Source organism: Apodemus sylvaticus, chromosome 11 (assembly GCF_947179515.1).
Source record: "Apodemus sylvaticus chromosome 11, mApoSyl1.1, whole genome shotgun sequence".
Taxonomy (NCBI): Eukaryota; Metazoa; Chordata; class Mammalia; order Rodentia; family Muridae; genus Apodemus; species Apodemus sylvaticus.
In genome coordinates, this window is record NC_067482.1 from 4,108,962 (window position 1) to 4,129,593 (window position 20,632).

A 20,632-nucleotide genomic window follows, 5' to 3' on the forward strand; every position below is an offset into this window, starting at 1 on the left:
AGGCGCTGCAGTCAAGGGCACTTTGGAGTTTGCTGCCATCAGCAAATTGAAGGGTCTGGTTATTGGTTAACGTGGAAACCAGGGGAGGCAGTTACAAAAGGCACCAGAGACAAGACAAAGCCCGCTTCGTACCTGAAAACGTCCATATGTCAGGGCCTGCTGGCCACAAATTCTAAACAATGAACTCTCTGCCTGTTCATAGGTTACTCAACCTTCATTACTAAAATCGGGGCCCCTGTAATGACTCGAAGCTTACCTTTCTGAACTGAGAAAGCCAGTCTGGTGTTCAGGGTGGGATAGGGGTGGGTCATCAGGAGAATCATATGTTCTCTAAGACTTTGTAGGCTTTACTTAAACACGGACTATGTAAACACACCTTAGGGCCTGAGATGTACATGGAGTCCTTACCTAGCACGCATGCCACCCACACCACTAAGTCTGAGGGGCTCATTTGTAGCCCCAGAACTTGGGAGGGGGAGACAGGAAGAGCCCCGTTCGAGGTCATTCTTGGCTATATTGTGAGTTAGAAGGCAGCTTGAGCCAGAGAGCCTGTCTCGAAGCAAAATAAAACTTCAAAGTCCTTTCTGTCCGCGGCTAAGGGTCCACTCACTGCTTGCCAAGGATGCACAAGGGTCAGATAAAACCAGTTCTTCAGAAGGGAGCTCAAGGGAGAAAGACAAAACACTGTTAAGCCAAAACATGTCTGACTTGCTTTCCCCATGTTTGGTGTAACACACGGTCACAAGGATTCATGGACTCACAAGACACAGAGGCCTGGTTTCCTCCCGTTTTACTGAGACCCACAGCCCAGTGCGACTGAAGTCTTTAGATGAATCAGCATTTCCCAGTGAAGTCTCTTCCAGAATGTTGCTGTTTGCAAACAGCCAGGAGAGGTGGCATTTAAATCAATTGACCGTGAGCTCTTGCGAATTCAGGGGCATTATTAAGAGCTGATAAAGCTAATAGAAACTGGGTAAGAGAAAAGGTAGGCCTCGCCACTGTTCGAGGGCATCTAGCGCCCATCAGTTCTGAGTGATTAGGCAGTGGCTGCCTGAGGCAGAGAGGCCATGCCCAGCTTTGGATGCTGTGCTGATTACAGTCTCTGTAGACTGGCTCTTTGCTAAAAGGCAAGCCGGCCATGGCATCCTGCCATTTCTGCTTTTTACAGTCAGCACAGAGAGCTGGAGAAATCGCTCAGCCATTGAAATGTTTACTATGTAACCCTGAGGCCCACAGGTCAGATCCACAGCACCCACAGAAACTGATCACAGTGGCATGCTCTGTGGAGACAGGGACAAGTGGGTCCCTGGAGTTCACTGGCCAACCAGCTTAGCCTAAACCATGACTTCCAGGTTCAGCAAGAGGCCATGTTTCAAGAAGAATTAAGGCAGTAGGCTGGTGAGATGGTTCATCCAGTAAAGCCTCTTGCTTTGTAGCCCGGTAGCTTGAGTTCGATCCTATGATCTCACATAAAGAAGAACGGATTCGACTCTGACCTATACACTGTGCTGCATGACACCTATCTCCAACCAAGAACAAATAAATGGTCAAAGACAACTTTTAACAAAGAAAAAAAAAAAGACTATGGAAGACATCCCATGCCAACATCTGGCCCACCCACACATATGGAAACTCCAACATGAGTGTATCCTTCATTGTGATTAACATTTTTCAAAATGTAAAATCAAAATGAAACATGGTTTCACTACCTAGCTGGAACTTGGTATACTGACATCACATATCTGCCGGCCTCTGTTTCCTATGCACTGGGATTAGAGATGTGCACCATTACACTCGAGAAATTCAACATCCAAAACTCAGTTGAAGGAAGCCCCAAAGCGGTCATCTCTTTACAGTCACCACCGTTAGTGTGAACTCACACTCACACACATGTTAAAAAGTATCATTAGGAAAAAAAAGGCACGTGTTCTAGCTCTTGAGGCAAAAATCCTAAGATCTGGCTTGCTGATGTCACCATCTGGACTCTGTGGCACCCTCTTTAAAGTACTGAACCAAAACAAAACAATGAAAGAAAACGGAATAATCCGCCAACTTCGGGTGCTTACTAAGCGGAAGAACAGCAGCAGGAGGGCGACCCCGGAAGTGCTGACCAGCACCATACTTCCCAGAAGCTCCACGGATGCACTCTGGTCCTGTGCGTTCTCTGGAGAGCAGCTGTGATCCAGCATCACTGCTGGCTACACACTGCCATTTTATCTCCTGTCCGACTCCAGGAAACCAGGGCACGTGTCTTCCTGGAACATGGACTCTTGTATCATGTAAGCACAAGCAGGCACAGGCGACTCAGGTAAATACCGAGCAAACTGGAAGGAGTGTGTGTGTGTGTGTGCGCGTGTGTGTGTGTGTGTGCGCGCGCGCGCGCAGAGATGACTTATACGGATGTTCCGATTTTCCAAGCTCTACCTACCTTTTGTAAACCCCATACCTCAAGTCTTTTAGGGAGAGAATGGACAGCCTGGGTGCAAACATTTCCTAACTCAGCGACAGTGGTTACTGACATGTGAATAAGGCACTATTTTCTCCAATGTGTACAGATTTATGCCCCCTGGGCGTATGCCATTTCCTCCAGGATGCCACAAATGTTTCATTTTTGTGGAGGAACACATCTGTGTAAGCCCATCTTCCCGCCACTGTCAGAAGCTTTTGAGCTAGGTTTATCAGTCAGGGAGCAGCCTAGTGTCTCTGTTGAGAGTCTAGCTTGACAGGAAAGGACAGAATACTGATCTGCTCTTGCCAACTGAAGTGGCTACATCTATATAATGTACCACCAGCCGAACAGATGCAAGTCTTGAGGCCAGCCTAGTCTACCCAAGCGATTCTAGGCTAGCCAGGTTCCAGAGAGCAGGCTGGGAATGGCGATCCCTGGGCAGAGCGCTTACCTAGCATGCACAGAACCCTAGATCTGATCCTCCTTACAGCCGGAACCAGGCGTCTTAGTGGTATAATCCAAACACTCGGAGGTAAAGAGCCTGAGGCCAATGTCTGCTTCAAGACACGGTCTAGGAGGAAGGATAGAGACAGGGAGAGAAAAAGAGACCCTGTCAAGGAAAGAAAAGAGGGATGGAAGGGAGGGAGAGAGGGAGGGAAAGGCCACCCTTATAGAAGGTCCGTGAGCTACCCAGCTAATCTCTAAATGAGTAACAGGCTGATTCAGACGTTCTGTGAGTTAAAGAATGATAACCTGCAGCAGACAATCCCCTCACTCCTCCTCCTCCCAGACGAACACCGGAAATACAATTTGTCACTAAACTGTGAATGAAAGCCAGATATCTTCCAGCTCAATGAATTATAAGTCCTTTCTCTCACACCCGATTTCCGACAGCCCCTCACTGACACCACCATGAAAAAAGGTGATAGATCTGTTTATATTCCAAATGCTGGTCCCAAGAAAGGTTGTGAACCACTAGATTTAGATAAACTTATTTTATTGTTATAAATTTATTTTTAAGACACATTTCCTATTCATTGGAAATCCTATTATATTGGCCCAAAAGTGTACCACGTATAACCAAAACTCCAGCCTATGCACTTAAAGTGGCTATTATAGCAAGTATTATTTTATTTTTAGCATTTGTTTTAAGAAACAATCAGTCTTGACAGGCCGCGCACTCTGCTTCATTCCCGGCCGCCAAGACTGTAAAGCCTGCCGTGGGATCCCCAGAGGCACAGTACCCTCAAATGCTCAGGAAGCACTCCATTTCTTTCATTTGCTTTAAGTTAAAACAGTAAAGGAGTCAATATTTTAGCAAATCTAAATTTATGAGTTTGGCCCCTTGTGTCTTCAGCAATCCAAGGTTAAGCAATAATGCACCAGTTAAGCAAAAATAAATCACAACACCTCAAAAAGAAAACCACAATGTAGTAAGAAGAAAGTCAATTTAATCATTTACTTTAGCAGGCAAGCAATGTGTAAACATTCAGCCAGCAGCCGCATCCAACTTACAATTTAAAAAGAACTGAGATCAGTGATTGTGATTTTTTTCTTCCCTTTCCCCAGAAGAAAAAAAAAAAAACCCAAAAAACAAAAAGTAAAGAAAAGATTTGGAAATGAATGACTTAAAACGCTACAAACATTGAACATTCGCTTTCATCTGCTACCAGCCTCTGTGCATTGCATCCTGTTTAAAAGGGCTTATCTACTCCTAAAATGCGTTATCCTGTAATAACTGGCGAGTGAGCATCTGCAATCTAGGAAGGTGTCCCCCCGCACGTGGACGTGCCTGCCTTCACCTAGTTCAGATCCCATTTGCAAAGGGGACATTTACATCCTGATTCAATGCCTCTTTGACTTCCAGTGGCAGCGTGTCAAACAGTTGGTCTTCCACAACAAGCCCGCTTTTCTTGAGCATCCGACATTGGCCCAGCTGGGCCGGCAGGCGGTCGAGGCAGTTGCCCTTCAGCTCCAGCTGAGTGAGCTGGGAGAGCTGACTGACTTTCTCAGGCAGGGAGGCGATACAGTTCTGCCCCAGGTTCAAAGTCCTCAACTTCACACACTTAAACAACTGTTTGGGCAGAATGTCCACCTTGTTCCCTGTGATGTGCAAATGCTGCAGGTTCTGGAGCAGACCTATCTCTATGGGGATTGTGGAGATGTTGTTATAGCTGACGTCTAAGCATCTGAGTTTCTGTAAACTAAACACTGCCGCTGGTAAGGACTCGAGCTTGTTGTTGGAGAAGTAGAGGGACTCCAGGTTCTTGACGTGGGTAATGGACGGAGGAATGGCCACAATCTTATTGTGCCACAACTTCAAGCAAGTCAGCCGCTTCAGATGTTGGAAGCTGATGATCTCCTCGATCGTGCGGATGTTGTTCGACTTTAGGTCCAGCTCCTGCAAGTTAGAGAGGCTAAAAATGGCGTGCGGAATCCTCTCAAGCTCGCAGTTCTGCAGCTCCAGCTCTGCCACATTCATCATCTTCTTCAGGCTGTTCAGGACCAAGAGTTTGGTGCCGTCGTTGTGGATGACAAGTTTCGTGAGGTGTGGAGCCACATCGGTGATGTTGGAGGGGACTTTGGTCAGATTACTCTTCACGTGGAGGATCTTGAGGTGCCGCAGCTCTCGCAGAGATTCGAGTCCGATCATCTTATTGTTCTCTGAGTTCAAATTGCCTATTAAGTACAGCTCCCGCAGGTTTTTGAGCAGATACACCCAGGCGGGGATTTCAGCCACGTCTGTGAACTTCACATGAAGGCATCTCAAGTGATCTCGAAGGAAGCTAAAGGCAGTCTGTTCCACCTTCGCAGGGCAGTGGCACAGATGGAGCTCTTGGAGGTTAGTCATCTGAGAGATCTTGGCAGGAATTTTTGCTTCGGGGATCAGTTCAAGTTTTAGCACATCCAGGTCTGTGAGGTCAAAGACGGCGTCGGGCACGCCCGACAGCATGAACAGGTGCAGCTCCTGCTTGTCCTGGGCATTGCGAGACACGTGCTGCCTGAGTTTCTCGAAGGTCCATTCGTGGTTCAGGCTGATTTCCCTCAGTTTGTTCTCGCTGACTTCGGATAAGAACACACCGAAGCGCTTGGAATAGAGCTGATCGTACTGGTCGACCATGTGCAGGAGGAACGCAAAGTCGTTCTTGACATCTGGGATGTCACTGAAGCTACTCTCCTCTCGGACTTTCTCAAAAGAGTACTCCTTCAGAGGGATCCGGAACAGCCAGAAGAGGGTGTAGAGGCAGATGAAGCCATAGACACAGATGATGGAGATGTAGCTGATGAGAAGCTTTTTCAGCATATAGGCCATATTGTGCGTGCACTCGAACACCTCATACCCTGTGAGGTGCTCGACTTTTGGCTTGCAGACGTGCTCGAAGCTGATGGCGTTGACAAAGTTCGCAGTGTAGCAGAGGATAAAAATGAACTTGGCAGTTTTAATGAGCGTCTGGACCACATAGAGCTTATAGATCAAGTCACTGTCTTCCACATGGGCACGGAATTTCCTCACCTTTTCAAACAGGGCTTTGGCCTGCTCCCCATCCTTCTTGTCCAGGATTGTCATGCTGGGAACTTCGATCACCGGTTTCTCTGCTGAGAACTTGAAGCCGGTTTTGTTGATCATGGGGGTGCTGGCGCTGGGGCTCCCCTCGTCGCTGCTGGTGGACACGTGCTTTGGGAGGGTCTGGGCGCCCGTGATCCGCTGCTTGTTCTCCTCAGAGTCTTCACAGGCTGTCTCTGACAGCGCTTTAGTAGTCCAGGGAGATTCGAAACACTTTCCTAATATCGAAACAAAATGCTCAACCTTGGAGCACGTTTTGGGATATTTGAACCAAAAGTTGCTACTGACCATAAGGATGATGGTGTGGATCAGGGCAAGGTATGGGAAGTACTTGGAGTACCAAGGAAGGGCCAGATGGTAGCACATCTGATTGATAAATACGTACTGCTGAAAATCCAAGTTGGTTTTTCTGCCCGTTGGATCTTTCTTCTCCTTCTTCGCCTCCTGATTGGGAAAGGTGGACTCTCCGTGAGAACGGGTAGCCTGGAGAGGTACGTCAGGCGTCGTCACAGCAGATGTGCCAAAGGCAATGTCATTCACCGTCGTCTGCCCGTTTTGGTCTTGGTGTGTGGCTGTTTCCATCTTGGGGACTTCGGTGGTAACATCAGCATTTCCCGGTGGTGTGTGCGCCTTTGAATTTGCAGGCGACGGCAACACTGGCAAACAGACCACCTGATCTTTGGTAAGTTGCATGGTCCCTGCAAAGATGGCTACCATCAGCATAACAACTGCCAGGTAATCCATAAACACGTCCCACCATGGCTTCAGGATTCGGTAAGTTGGCTGAATGTCATTAAGTGAAGCAACTTCCGCAAGGGTAAACATTCCTGAAAAACACAAAGAAAACAAAAGGCGTCACCAGAGACGTCACTGCAGAGCAGTGGGCGGTGGGACCAATTACAGACGCCATGACGTCACCAAGACGCCATCACGCCACGACAGACGCCATGACGTCACCACAGACGTCACTGCAAAGCAGCAGGTAGCAAACCGAGGGAAACCCCACAAAAAGTGTCATTACAGACGTCATCACAGAGCAGGAAGTACCAGGAAAGAGGAAAACCCCATGCTCGCTCTAACTGATGGGCTTCTCACCCCGGTCTTATATTGTATCCACGGCAGCTGGAGTAGAAAAAAAGGAAGGACTGCGTTGGGAATAAGACGTAATGGAGGTCTTGGACATGAACAGAGGGGGTGCCATTTATACATTAGACCTGGCAAGCTCTGATTAGGACTCAAGGACTGGGGCAGGGAACACGATGGTTTCTGTTTGTCTAACACGCCATGCAACCCTGTATGTTCCCAACTGAGCCCCGTCACTTCCTAAAGATGTTAGTTCAAGGCCTTGGGTTTACCATGTCTGTTTGCAGGGGATAAGAATGCCCAAGGATGGCTACAAAGGTTAAACTAGGTAACGAACATAGCTCTTCCCCACAGCTCCAACCACAAGCATCTGTTAGCAGTTTGCCCCCTTGTTGGATGGATTCCACAGACAGCTGACATTAAGGATCTACAACTCAGGCATAGTTCAGCTGGGGGTGCGGTTAGTTTCCTAGAGCGCCCTGGAACTCACGGTCTTCCAGCCTCCAGCTTCTGAGTGTTCTGACATGCATATGCCACCGCACGTGATTTATGCTGTTAGGGACGGAACGTCAGGCAAGCAGTATACCAGCAGAGCTGCAAGCACAGACCCTGCTCGAGTCTCTCCCCATCTGGTCTCCCCTCCCCATGTGCAGGGATGAGCAGTGGCTTTATAAGTGATATATACTTTTTATGTAATTATGTCAGTACACAACTCAGAACCATAAACGCCTAAACCACCAAGTTATAATGCTCTTCGAGAAAATATACACCCAAGACTTCAGGGACTGAGTCTGACATGCCTGTCTGGCGCTCGCTCTCTCCAGTACACAGCAGGGTGTATGGGTGATGGCATATCCCTCTCCCTTTTATTCTGAGTTTCCTGTGACTATCTAATGTATTTTTTCCTTTCATGACTGGCTTGGGAATCCAAGCAGGAAGAATGGCTCCCGGAATAACAGAAAGCCAGAGTAAAGACATCCAGCTGAAGCTCAGGTCAGGACTGAGTAAGGACTGAACCTTGGCCACTGTCCTGAGAGCCTTGTCTTTAACACCTCCATCACTGCCTTGACAATCCCCGGTCTGCCCCGACACTCAGAGGTAATTTCCACTTAGCTGCCCCTTCCCTGCAGTTCTCTCTTCCTGGAACTCTTCCTCCAGTCTGTTCAGTTTCCGCCTCCTTTTCCTCCCCAAGTCCCTGCCTGAGGCGTGCTCCTGCAGGCTGCGGGGCCTCTGTCCGACACTGCCCTACTCACACCGTTCGCTTGTCTGAGCCCGTCCACACTACTGTCCTAGCGAGGGGCAGGACTGTGTGGTCAAGTCCTTTCCTTGTTCTGCACCTACGAACGATACCAGACATAGCGGGTGCTTGGACAAGGCAACACATGGGGTTTTAAAGATTCTGGGAGCACCCATTAACTGCATCTATATAGCATAGGGTGGGGGAACAGCTATGAAGCTGAGTCACCCTGCAGAGCACCTTGTTAGTGTGCAAGAACAGAAACTCCAGGACAGGCCTTAGCAGGAAAAAGTAAATGGCAGAGTACAGGAATCGGTGAGGTTCTACGTGCTGTTTCAGAGTGGTCAAACCTTCAGTGCTGCTTCAAGCATCTCATCCTAGGAACTGGCTTCATTTGGGGAGGAGAGACAGGAGCCAGGTCTTTTCTCAGTAGACAGAGCAGAAAGCCAGAAAGGTCGCAGCAGGGGACACACCAACAGCACACCGCGACTTCACACCAGCCGCCATCCTCTCCTCTCCGGCAAGGATGATGAGGCCAAACTAAGAGCAGCATCAACTCCACGCTCAGACAGACATGACCTCCTCTGTGGCACTTCATCTTCCTGCTGGGCTTACTCATTAGCACCGGCTGAAGCACAGCCACGCTCTCCCGGGTCCTAGCACGCTGACTAACAGGAATGGCTTCTGATCTGAGCTCCTAACTCACCGGTGTCCACCCTGACCCGCCCTGACTCCTGGGTGGGCCATGAACCGGCAGACTTGCCATCTTCCTTCCATACTGTGCCAAGCACTGTCACCCCAGTCACACAGGTTGTGGTCCCCCAGTCTGTACAGAACCTGTTTCTGAAAACCAACCTATTACGAGAAGTTCAGAGTTTTGTGTCTTAGTTACTTCTGCTGTTGCAGAGTACAGTGACCAAGCCAAACACTCATACACATACTAAGAGAAAAAAAGTCTCCTTGCTGAGAAAATGTCCTATCAGAAATATAAAGATCAGGGTCAGTGGCTGTGGTCCTACCTTTTTTGTTTGTTTGTTTGTTTGCTTTGGTTTTTTGGGTTTGGTTTTTTTTTTTTTTTTTTTTTTTTTTTTTTTTTTTTGGAGACAGGGTTTTTCTGTTTAGCCCTGGCTGTCCTGGAACTCACTCTGTAGACCAGGCTGGCCTCAAACTCAGCCTGTCTCTGCCTCCCAGAGTGCTGGGATTACAGGCCTGCACCACCACTGCCTCCGTCCTACCTTGACAAAGAGTCCAGGGGAGGATGCTACTAACTAAAGCCAAGAGTTCGAGCCAGCCCTTATAATTCTAACTTCATCAGGGTTACAGTATTATCTCTTTCCCTACCCTCCTCCTCTCCCTCTCCCCTTTTTATTTTGCAAGGGTGAAGAAATGGGAATCTCATAAAATCCGGGCTGGCCTTGAACTCCTTACCCTCCTCCCAAAAGCTGGGATGACAGGTGTGTGCCACCACGCCCAGAGAACATTTCTAAGGGGCCTGTTAGGGAACTTTGCTAACATTTCTTTCCCCTTATGTTCCCTCACCTTGTGTGCCTAAGGTTAAGTAAACAGAGTGTGTGCCTGAAGCTGGGCTGCAGGTGGGGACGGTGGGGGCAGAGGTCCACAGTCCCGGAGGTCCCCAGCGTTCTCTCCCACCTCTCTTTGAGGCAGGAAGCCTCTCTGCTCACTCATCAAAGGATCTCTGCCCAGATACCGACCTTTGAGCCTGCCAACCCTTATCTCCAGGTGTGGGAGACTGCTAGAAAGCAGTGCCTAGGTCTTCCAGCCAGATACGTATCCTGTTGGCCCTTAAAAACTTCTCCAAGGAAGGTTAGAGAAAGACAGATGGGGGTAGAAATTCTGCTCCACCCAGAGGGATTTATTAAGTCAAAAAGGCTCCTGTGGTGTGTTAGGAACCATAACTACAGCGACAGAAATGAACACAAAGCAGATACAGTGGCCGCCGGTGGTGCCCTGCTGGCTCCCTCCCCATTGGCCTGGGCTCCTCTCCTAGCAGGTAGCTTCTTTAATCTGCATGTCCCCAGGGCACAGCCCAGGATGAGCATTTAATACAGGCTGGTGTGCAGAAAGAACCACGTGGACATCCAACAGCAGGCTCATTAGATACTGAACCCAAACCAACACCGCCAGCAAGAAAAGGTCACCAGTAATCACGCCAAGGTGAAAACGATCGGTGGAAACAAACGGCAGGCATTTTTCAACGTCCAAATGGACAGCCCGTTACATATCTCTGCAGCAGGTTATTCTGAGGCTAACTCATTGCAGCCAGCCAGCTGCAGGCAGCCTGAGAAACCACAGAAGTAAGCGCAGTCACGTCCTCAGGCGAGGAGACCAAGTCCTGACTCCCAACAGAGTGGTAAGCCCATAATCTCTGGGCCAGAAGCCAATAGACTTAGCACATGAGAGGTGACACCACACCAAAGGCTAGGAGGAGACCTCCAGGAGGCAGCCTCCTGCCTCTGGCATCCTCCGGGTCCTGCATGGAGTTTCTAACCTTCCACACAGGCAGTGAGGCAGGAACTGTGAAGGAGAAGAGTGGCTGAGTTAGCAGTAAATGTTGTCTCCCTCTGTGCACACATTTTACTGCAGCCGATAAAGCAGCACATTGTGTTAAAGTACTGTGCAAGTGCCTGGTGCGTCGTAAGCACCCAGACTTAGCTGTGTTAGTGTCTGCCGGTACAGACTTGGGGGCTAAGTCTGCTTTTCACAATGAGCTGGCACAAAGGGCCTCAGAGCCCAGGCGATCCCCGACCTGGCATTCGCTTCTGCAGAGTTCATTTAAATGGTGTGTGGGCTACACCGGGCATCGAGAATTCGCTCAGCTATCCACTTACTCATTTCTCCTCTAGCTAGAACTGACAGCATGGTAGAGCCCCTCACAGCCCAGAGGCTCTAGCTGAGCTAGAACTCACAGCTTCAGTCCTCATCCTAATCATCACCTCGTACACTAACTATAAGATGGAGCACTCACAGCCTGGCTATCTCCCAGGACACCTAGGCCTTTCCTTGACCTATCGATGAACGGGGGGGGTGAAACGTGACAGAGCAAACACACCCAGCACTCACACTGGAACAGTTCCCCAAAGGGCCTCTAGGTGTGAAAACACACGGGGTAGGGTTGGGGAGTGGGGGCAGGCATGACCAGGGTCTGCAAAGTGGTGATGGTAAAGAAGACCAACGAGGATCATGGGAGCTGGTGGGATGGCTCGTGGGTAAAAGGCACTCACTTCCTGTCAAGCCTGACAACCTAAGTTCAATTCTTGCACCCAGATGGTGGAAGAGAAGCAGCTCTCTATAGCTGCCATCCACGTGCGGGCCATGGCACACATGCACCCACATACATACAAACAAACATGCAATTTTTAAAGTGGGGAGAGGGTCACGAAAACTGAGGGAGAGAAAAATATATCAAAGACAAAAACAGGGAAGAAAAATCAAGAAAAACAATAGTTTAAGGAAAGGATTTTAATAAGGATATAAATCAATCAAATAATGCAGAAATTACAGTTGACAGACTCTTGAAAGTCATTAATTACCTCTGATAATCACCTCTCTCCTAACAGAACTCATCCCGACATTAGGAAACATCTCCGTGTTCACTGAAAATTCTTGCAAGGGCTGGCCTTTCAAAGTAGTACATGTAACGCCTTTTTTTAAAGAATCATTGATAAACTAGTGAATTTGGATGAATGTTACCTATGCTCTATCTCTAAGGGTTTAATAAAAATAAAGACATGTTCCTGTCAAAGGGAATTTATCTAATTGTGCTTCCAAAGCATCTACGTATGTGTGCGGCTCTTCTGGAGAATTGCTTACGATTGCTGGGTAGTGGTGGCGCATGCCTTTAATCCCAGCACTTAGGAGGCAGAGGCAGGCAGATTTCTGAGTTCAAGGCCAGCCTGGTCTACAGAGTAAGTTCCAGGACAGCCAGGGCTACACAGAGAAACCCTGTCTCTAAAAACCAAAAAAATAAAAAATGGTCTTAGCAAGCCCAGAGGTTATTTCTTTGCAGCGCCCACTAGCTAAGGCACGTGTGGAATGAGCAGCCACCTTCCTGTCCCTGCAGTGGACACCAGTGAACATGTCACAAAGAGGCACCATTGAATTATAACTCAAAGCATTTCCCGAAGCTCTTATGGACTAGTGGAACTGCAGCTTTAGTTTAGTTTACAAAAACTAAACCTAGAGATGGACCAGCACAAGGTACACATGCCAGCCAGCATCTATCCACACATTTATTTCAGAAGGATATGCTGCCTCCCAGAGGACTGCATGGAGATCTTTGATTTGGGATAATTCTGAGTATCTGCTTTCTGATAAACACAAGTTTACCTCTGAATAGTCCTAGAGAACATATGTCTTAGTTAAGGGTTTTACTGCTGTGAGCACACACCACAACCAAGGCAGCTCTCATAAGGACAACATTTAACTGGGGCTGCTCACAGGGTCAGAAGTTCAGTCCAGTATCACCAAGGTGCCAGCATGACATCTGCCGGGCAGGCACGGTGCAGGAATGACACACCTACTCCAGCGAGGCCACACCTCCTTACAGTGTCACTTCATAGGCTGAGTATATACAAACCACACCATATTTTAAGTATCATTTTTGAATGATGATTTTATCACGTTTAATTTACTTGGTATACATGCAGGTTGCAGGGTGTGTGTTTGTGTGCGTGCATGTGTGCGCTCGCACATGAGTGTATCTCTGTGTGCCAACAAGTGCCACAGAATGGACGTGGAAGTCAGAGGACAGTTTGTGCGAGTCTATTCTCTCCTCCCAACACGAGTCTGAAAAGTCCAACTCAGGTCTTCAGGCTTGGCAGCAGGGACCTCCACCCACCAAGCCGTCTCGCTGGCCCACATTAACACTGTTTTTAATTGTGTTAATGGCGTCAATGTATCTGTTTAAGCACCAACCTTTTTAACTGTAGAGGTCAATAATGAACTTTTCCAACTCCTTTCTGAGTAAACTCATACAGAACAGCATTTATTTATATCCTGGGATAGAGGGAGGCATTCACAAGCAAACCTCATAAAAGTGTTCAAGGCCAGCCTGGACTATGTAGTTACACAGCCTCAAAACCAACCAACCAACCAACCACCCATCCAACAACCAACCAACCATCCAACAACCCTTACAACAACCAACCAACCAACCAGTCAACCATCCAACAACCAACCAACCAACCAACCACCCATCCAACAACCAACCAACCATCCAACAACCCTTACAACAACCAACCAACCAGTCAACCATCCAACAACCAACCAACCAACCAACCAACCAACCAACCACCCATCCAACAACCAACCAGCCATCCAACAACCAACCAACCATCCAACAACCCTTACAACAACCAACCAACCAATCAACCATCCAACAACCAACCAACCAACCAACCACCCATCCAACAACCAACCACCCATCCAACAACCAACCAACCATCCAACAACCCTTACAACAACCAACCAACCAGTCAACCATCCAACAACCAACCAACCATCCAACAACCCTTACAACAACCAACCAACCAGTCAACCATCCAACAACCAACCAACCAACCAACCAACCATTCAACAACCAACCAAGAACCAACCAACTATCCAATAAACAATCAACCAACCAACCACCTAACCAACCAACAACCAACCAACCAACCAACAACCAACCAACCAACCAACCAACCAACCACCCAGCCACCAACCATCCATCCAACAACCAAAGATGACAAAAAAGACAAGTTGCTCCTTTGTAGAACTTTGTACATAACACATCAGAACTAAGGTTGTATTAGTATCTAAAGTTACAGTAGACTAATATTTGAAGCTGCAAAAGTTGTTAAGGGTCCTTTCATTCACTCATTTCAAGAATCACATACTGTATTAGGTCTGGGCCTTGAGTCGCTGTTTATTGTCTTGGTCATCACAGATGGCACAAAACATTTTTGCTATACAGTTATAGGCTTACAAATATCCATCCTTTTTCTTTTCTTCTGAACAGTTCCAGGCTGTCCTGGAACTCACTCTGTAGATCAGGCTGGCCTCTAACTCACAGAGATTGGTGAGATTAATACCATGCCTTGCTAATATCCACGTTTTTAGCCAATGATTGTCTTAGAACATGTGTTTGGTCTTGGGCTTATACAGTTACCAAGACACACAGATCCTCTGCCCTCCTACAGTTTAACCACCTGCCCATGTTTCCCTTACATATTCTGGACCACGACAATTCAGCCCAGTGTTGTTTAGATGCTCTGGATGTTTAAAATGACAATGCACCTGAACAGCAAGAAAATGATTACAGAGAACAACAAGCACATCAGTAAAAACAGGCATACAGGTATGGCCACACACCCACAGCAGGGGGATCATGAGGTCAGCACAAGCAACCAGCGGTGGAACATTCGTACACCACACACAAGGCTAAGTCCCTACAAAAAGAAACGGAAAGGTAAACAAACAACTGACTCCATATTCTGGCGAAATGTCAGAGAATGATTCATGTTAATCACAAGGAGATGTCAGGGTAAGCTACAGACACAGGCCATTGAGAAAACTAGCCTTTCTGTAACCCACGAGGGCTAGAAATGGCTGGCACCAGGCTGATGTACAAATTCAAGCTTAGATCTGCTGGGCACGCAACCCATAGACATGTCTGTCCTGTCCTCCACAGCTCTAGCCCATTCTACATGGCTAAAGTCTCAGGACAGGCTTTGCTACCTTATAAACAGAGTCTTTGTATGGTACATATCTTGTATATTAGAGTAAGTACTCTTCAGGTTGTGTGTGTGTGTGTGTGTGTGTGTGAGCATGAGGTGGGGGTTGGAGGACAATTTTGTTGAGCCAGTTCTCCTCTTACATTTACATGGGTTCTGGGATTCAAACCTCAGTTGCCAGGCTTGTGTTGGAAGCACCTTTGTGACTGTGCTACCCTGCCAGTCCACAGCAAGCAATCCTGAATTAAAAGCAAGCGACATGAGTCCGGCAGTGGTAGGGCATATCTTTAATCTCAGGACTTGGGAGGCGGAGGCAGGCGGATTTCTGAGTTTGAGGCCAGCCTGGTCTACAGAGTGAGTTCCAGTACATTCCAGGGCTACACAGAGAAACCCTGTCTCGAAAAAAAAAAACAAATCCAAAATCACCAAGTGACAACCATGTAAACAGCATCTCTCACATATAAAGATATCCATGCTTAGGAATGTATGTCTTATATAAATACCATACAGACGGAGAGAGAGAAGAGGCGGTACACAGCAGCAGGTGCTGTGTGCATTGAGATGTGTATTTTGACAGGCAGGAATTCATTCTATGACAGTGTGACAGGGCACGCTGCTCCCCCAGCACACTTGCATCCACTTCTGAGGACAGAGACGCAAGGCGGTGAGAAATGAACATGAATTCTTTGACTTAAAGGTAGAATGACTGGGAGGACACATGATGTACATCTGTGTGTTCATGGAAAAGTACTTCCCATAGCAAGTGCAAAGCCCTGAAGTCAAAGTTCCACAATACGGACTCATGCACACACCCACACCCATACACACTCATGTACACAATCACACATGCACACCCATGTACACTCATGTACACAGACACATGTACACAATCACACACTCATGTACACAGATACACACATGTACATAATCACACACATACACTCATGCCCTCATGTACACAGACATACATGTACATGTATATGCATAAACATATACATAAACAGCATCTCTCACATATAAAGATATCCATGCTTAGGAATGTGTGTCTTATATAAATACCACAATCACACATACACTCATACTTGTGCTCATACATACTCATGTACACACACAGTGCACACTCATGTACACACACATGTACATAATCACATACATACACTCATGTACACAGATATATAATCACACACATATACTCATGCTCACACTCATACATACTCATGTACACACACACACACACTGCACACTCTCTCACACACATACTCATACACACACAGTTGTAGTAAATGCAGAAATACGGAAATATGAGTGGCGAGGCAGAAAACAGAGAGATTCCACGCTTCCCATCTGTCCATCAGCTTCTCTGTCTAACACACCAGTCTTCATCATACATCTCCACGCTGGAAGAGCCGAGATCTCTCTGGGGCTCTGGATCCTGACCTGTACGCAGTGGTGGCTGAAGCTATGGAGCAGGTCTAGATGGATACGAGACAAAATACAAACAAAACCCTCATTTCCTCCCAGGTTTAACTTTTAAACAAAAACAGTTCCTCGTTCTTGTGGTAAAGACCACTCCGATCGGACAACTCACATCTGCCCCTTGGAAAGGAAATAAACAACTAACCTACTCAAATCATCCTATATGGAATCTCTTTGTTATAGGAACCTAACAACTCCCATAATCAAAAGAATCTGTGACTAAATGCTTACTAAGAAAAAGCATTTAGAAACGGATTTGGGCAGACTTGTATCCTTATTTATATAGCTAGTATTTCCTCTAACACCATCAAAGGTCTCAGATGGAAGATACAGAATAGGAATTTACATGACCAAAACCTGACCAGTTCTAAGAGCAAATTAATATACTATAAAATCACATTAAAATAAAGTATGATAATAACTCTAACAAAGTTAACAGTAAATCCGTGAGAGGTTTACACGGGACAGTTGAAGTGATTCAACTCAGGCCGCTGCAATAAAACATCCAATAATGAGGGCTGTCTCGAAAAAGGAGAGGCCTGGCCTCATAAAGACGGCATCTCATGGGAGAAAGGAGAGATGTCAAGAGGAGAGTAGTTTGCTGTAGCTCCTCAGACCCTCAGAGAGTGAGGGGAAACTTCTGGAAAATTTAAAGGATACAGGGATATTTTCCAGGAGTCTGGCACAGGAAAACACTGGAGAGGAAAGTCTGGAGCAGCAGAATGGACAGCCTGGTTTTTCAGGTTGGGCAGCTTGGATTGGCTAACACACTAAAGCAGAGATAGACGTGGGTGGAACTAACATTACTATTCAAAATGAAGACCAGAGGGAGACCCACAAACTAATCAGCATGTGCAAGGTGAGACTGATCCAGGAGACACAGGCAAGAGCAGACCCAGAACCACCAGCATGCAGATCTAGAACCACCAGCATGCAGATCCAGAACCACCAGCATGCAGATCCAGAACCACTAGCATGCCACGGACATGGCAGAATGCTGCAGACATGGCAGAGCTAGGAAAGATGGGCAATGGGGAGAGGTTAGAGAAGGCACCAGGAAGGGGTCAGTATGGAACCCAGCACAGGGACTCGCCACACACACACAGACAGATAGACACACAGAGACACACATACACAGACAGACAGACAGAGACAGACACACACAGACACATATACACACAGAGACACACAGACACACACACAGACACATGTACACATACACACACAGACACATATACACACACAGAGAGACACACACACACAGACACACACCAGACAGACACACAGACACATACACACAGACACACAGACACACACAGACACACAGACACAGATACACACACAGAGACACACAGACACACTCACACAGACAGACACATATACACACAGAGAGACACAGACACACACCAGACAAACAGACAGACACACAGAGACAGACAGACAGACAGACAGACAGACAGACACACACACACACACACACACACACACCACGGGGAGGGGTCAAGGCCATAGCAGGATCTGCAGGTGAGAGTCCGCTGAGAGCAAGCTAACTTGAGAGGCTTTGCAACAAGGAAACCTGGCTCAGGCGGGTCAGCCCAAGCAGAAACTTGAATATTTGTTTCTTTCAACTTGCCTGGATGGAAAAGCCCAGCTTGGGCTGCAGCAAGGAGTGAAGGAGATCTGGCAAGGGGCCCACCTTTAGACCAGAAAAGGAGTGAGGTGGGAGACTGCCAGTAGCTGAGAAATGGTAGAGGCATCAAATTATACACACAAATACATTCTGATTAGGAGTCCATGTACACACACACACACACACATTTGTTTAACCTTCACGAAGGGATAAAGAGGAGGGAATTCCTGACCCTGTGAAAGCCCCTTTCCCAGTGTTTGTTTTCCCTTTACTACTCCAGCAAACATTAACTGTGCCAACCACCATCTCACTCACCCAATCGTAAAACCTTAAAGGGTCCCTTTCTGCAGTCAAAGGTGGGGGGGAGGGAAAGGGTGCGTTGTAATTCCAGGTAATCATACGCCGCCCCCCCCCCCCCCCATATACACACGGCTCTGTGAATATCTTATAATGCAAACAGGGTCAGGCTCTCCCACCAGGCCACTCTCTGGGAAGCCTAAACATCCAGAGAACAGAGTCATCCAGAGAACATCCAGAGTCAGAGCTCACTGGGAGGAAGAAAGCATGAAAAGAAATGTTTACTCCTCCTAAGGAGAATGTCGGCGACCTAAGTAGCTGGATTTGCTCTTTATTTCCTTGGTTACAGTGTGTGTGGGGGTGGGGTGGGGTGGGGTGGGGTGAGGAGGGAGATTGAATGCAGGGCATCTTCACAGGGCAATCTTAAATAGTTAGCCTCCCCACCCCAAATGCCCCCACCCTCTAAGGGCTAAAATCAGAGCCAAGATTCTCATTTAGAACTTGGCATACTTAGGACCTCTTTCTTTTTAAGTCTGCTTTGCAAAATAACATTTCCTAAATTAGTGTTCCTCCAAAGATGAAGCCACGAGGGCCCATACGCGTGGAGATATTTCTACCTGTTGCTTTTAGTCACGGAGCCATTGGTTATGCAAGCAATCCTTTACCAGGCCGCACCTAGTCCCCTCCGCCCAACGGCTCCTTCTGTCCTCAGTGTAAGGTGAGGACCCGGGGCTGCTTAAATGTCTCAGGTGCCTGATTCGCCAATGTCACGGGAAGAAGCAGCAGCAGCAGCAGGCCTGAGCTTGCACAAGCACAGCCAGAGACAGAGCCACAGACGTAAATTACAGGCCTCCCCTGAAAGCCGCCATCAACCTCAGCCGGCTTCCTGCCCCATCAGATCTGTCGTAATTGCTTTTCATTCTGCGGTGGAAAGGCAGACACTGAGCTGGCTGGCTCCTGCCACCCCAGGCAGCAATATGGCCGACTGCCTCACACACCCCTTTAAACTGCAGACAAAACATCCAGTCTTTAAGAAAATACTAAAGAGCAGGTTGATAGTTTTCCATTGGTTTAAAAATAAAGCATTTCGCCGCTTTAAAAAAAAAGTCAGGATTATGGAACAGGAAGCAGCAGCTGGACATAGCAGTCTTCATTTCCTCTGAGAGTCACTGAGGAACTCTCCACTGAGACATAAGCAGTGCTGAGGTTAGCCCCTGAGGCAGGGCCGACCCAGTCCTCCCTGCACCAGGGTGCCAGAGCTGGATGCAACAGCAGATGGTGTCTGGTCACATCAAACATTACTGCACATGTCACTCCTGCAGCTCCAGGGCCCCAGCAAGAAGCTGGACCCAGCAGAGCCTCTCCACCCCCCACCCCACCCCACCCCCTTCCCCGTCTCGGATGGTCTGCCTTCTGCTCACTCTGAAGCCAGGCTTCAGACAGCAGCCTGGACACACCGAAGCCCCCTGCCTCTGCTGGGAAGATACAGGCTCCAGGATTCTTGCCACCTCCCAGGATTACAGCTGAGGCTCTCAATCTCACTGTGCCTCAGTTCTCTCCTGTGTGAAATGGCAGTGAGGTCACCCGCTTCATAGAGTAATAATGAGTTAATGAGACAATGACCATGAGAGACTTTTTTAAGTCACCCTGAAATAACAGACTAGAGTAACAGTAATGCACACTCTTAATAATACAGGGGCTTCCTAGTTTAAATATTTCCACAAATAATATCATTTCATTTGAGCCTTAACAGATATACAGGATAGGGGGTAGTAGTGTGGTACCACCACCACCACCACCACCACCACCACCACCACCACCACCATCACCACCACCACCACCGTCAGCACCACCACCACCACCGTCAGCACCACCACCGTCAGCACCACCACCGTCAGCACTACCACCACCACCAGCGTCAGCACCACCACCACCACCACCACCGTCAGCACCACCACCGTCACCACCACCACCGTCAGCACCACCACCACCACCACCACCATCATCATCATCACTGTGATGGGAAAAAACTGTGCCCCAACTCCTCAGCAAAAGTCCAAGACGGGGCTGGGGAAGCCATTCAGCGAGTTAAACTGCTTGTGGAGTTAAATGAAAGGATCCAAAGCTGATTTCCCGAGCACCCATGTAAAATGCTGGCTCT

The 20,632-nt window shown here is 47.8% G+C and overlaps 1 protein-coding gene across 5 annotated transcripts in view; it reads right to left on the reverse strand.

Annotated features, from left to right (window-relative positions):
* Window positions 1-3,883: 3,883 nt before the first annotated feature.
* Lrrc8d (leucine rich repeat containing 8 VRAC subunit D) overlaps window positions 3,884-20,632 on the reverse strand; it is a 113,149-nt gene continuing 96,400 nt past the window's right edge. For all 5 annotated transcript variants that reach the window (XM_052198205.1, XM_052198208.1, XM_052198206.1 and 2 more), the window contains one exon: window positions 3,884-6,841. In XM_052198205.1, coding sequence (XP_052054165.1) covers window positions 4,257-6,839 — 2,583 coding nt within the window. In that variant the 5' untranslated portion in view covers window positions 6,840-6,841 and the 3' untranslated portion in view covers window positions 3,884-4,256. The remainder of the gene's footprint in view (window positions 6,842-20,632) is intronic.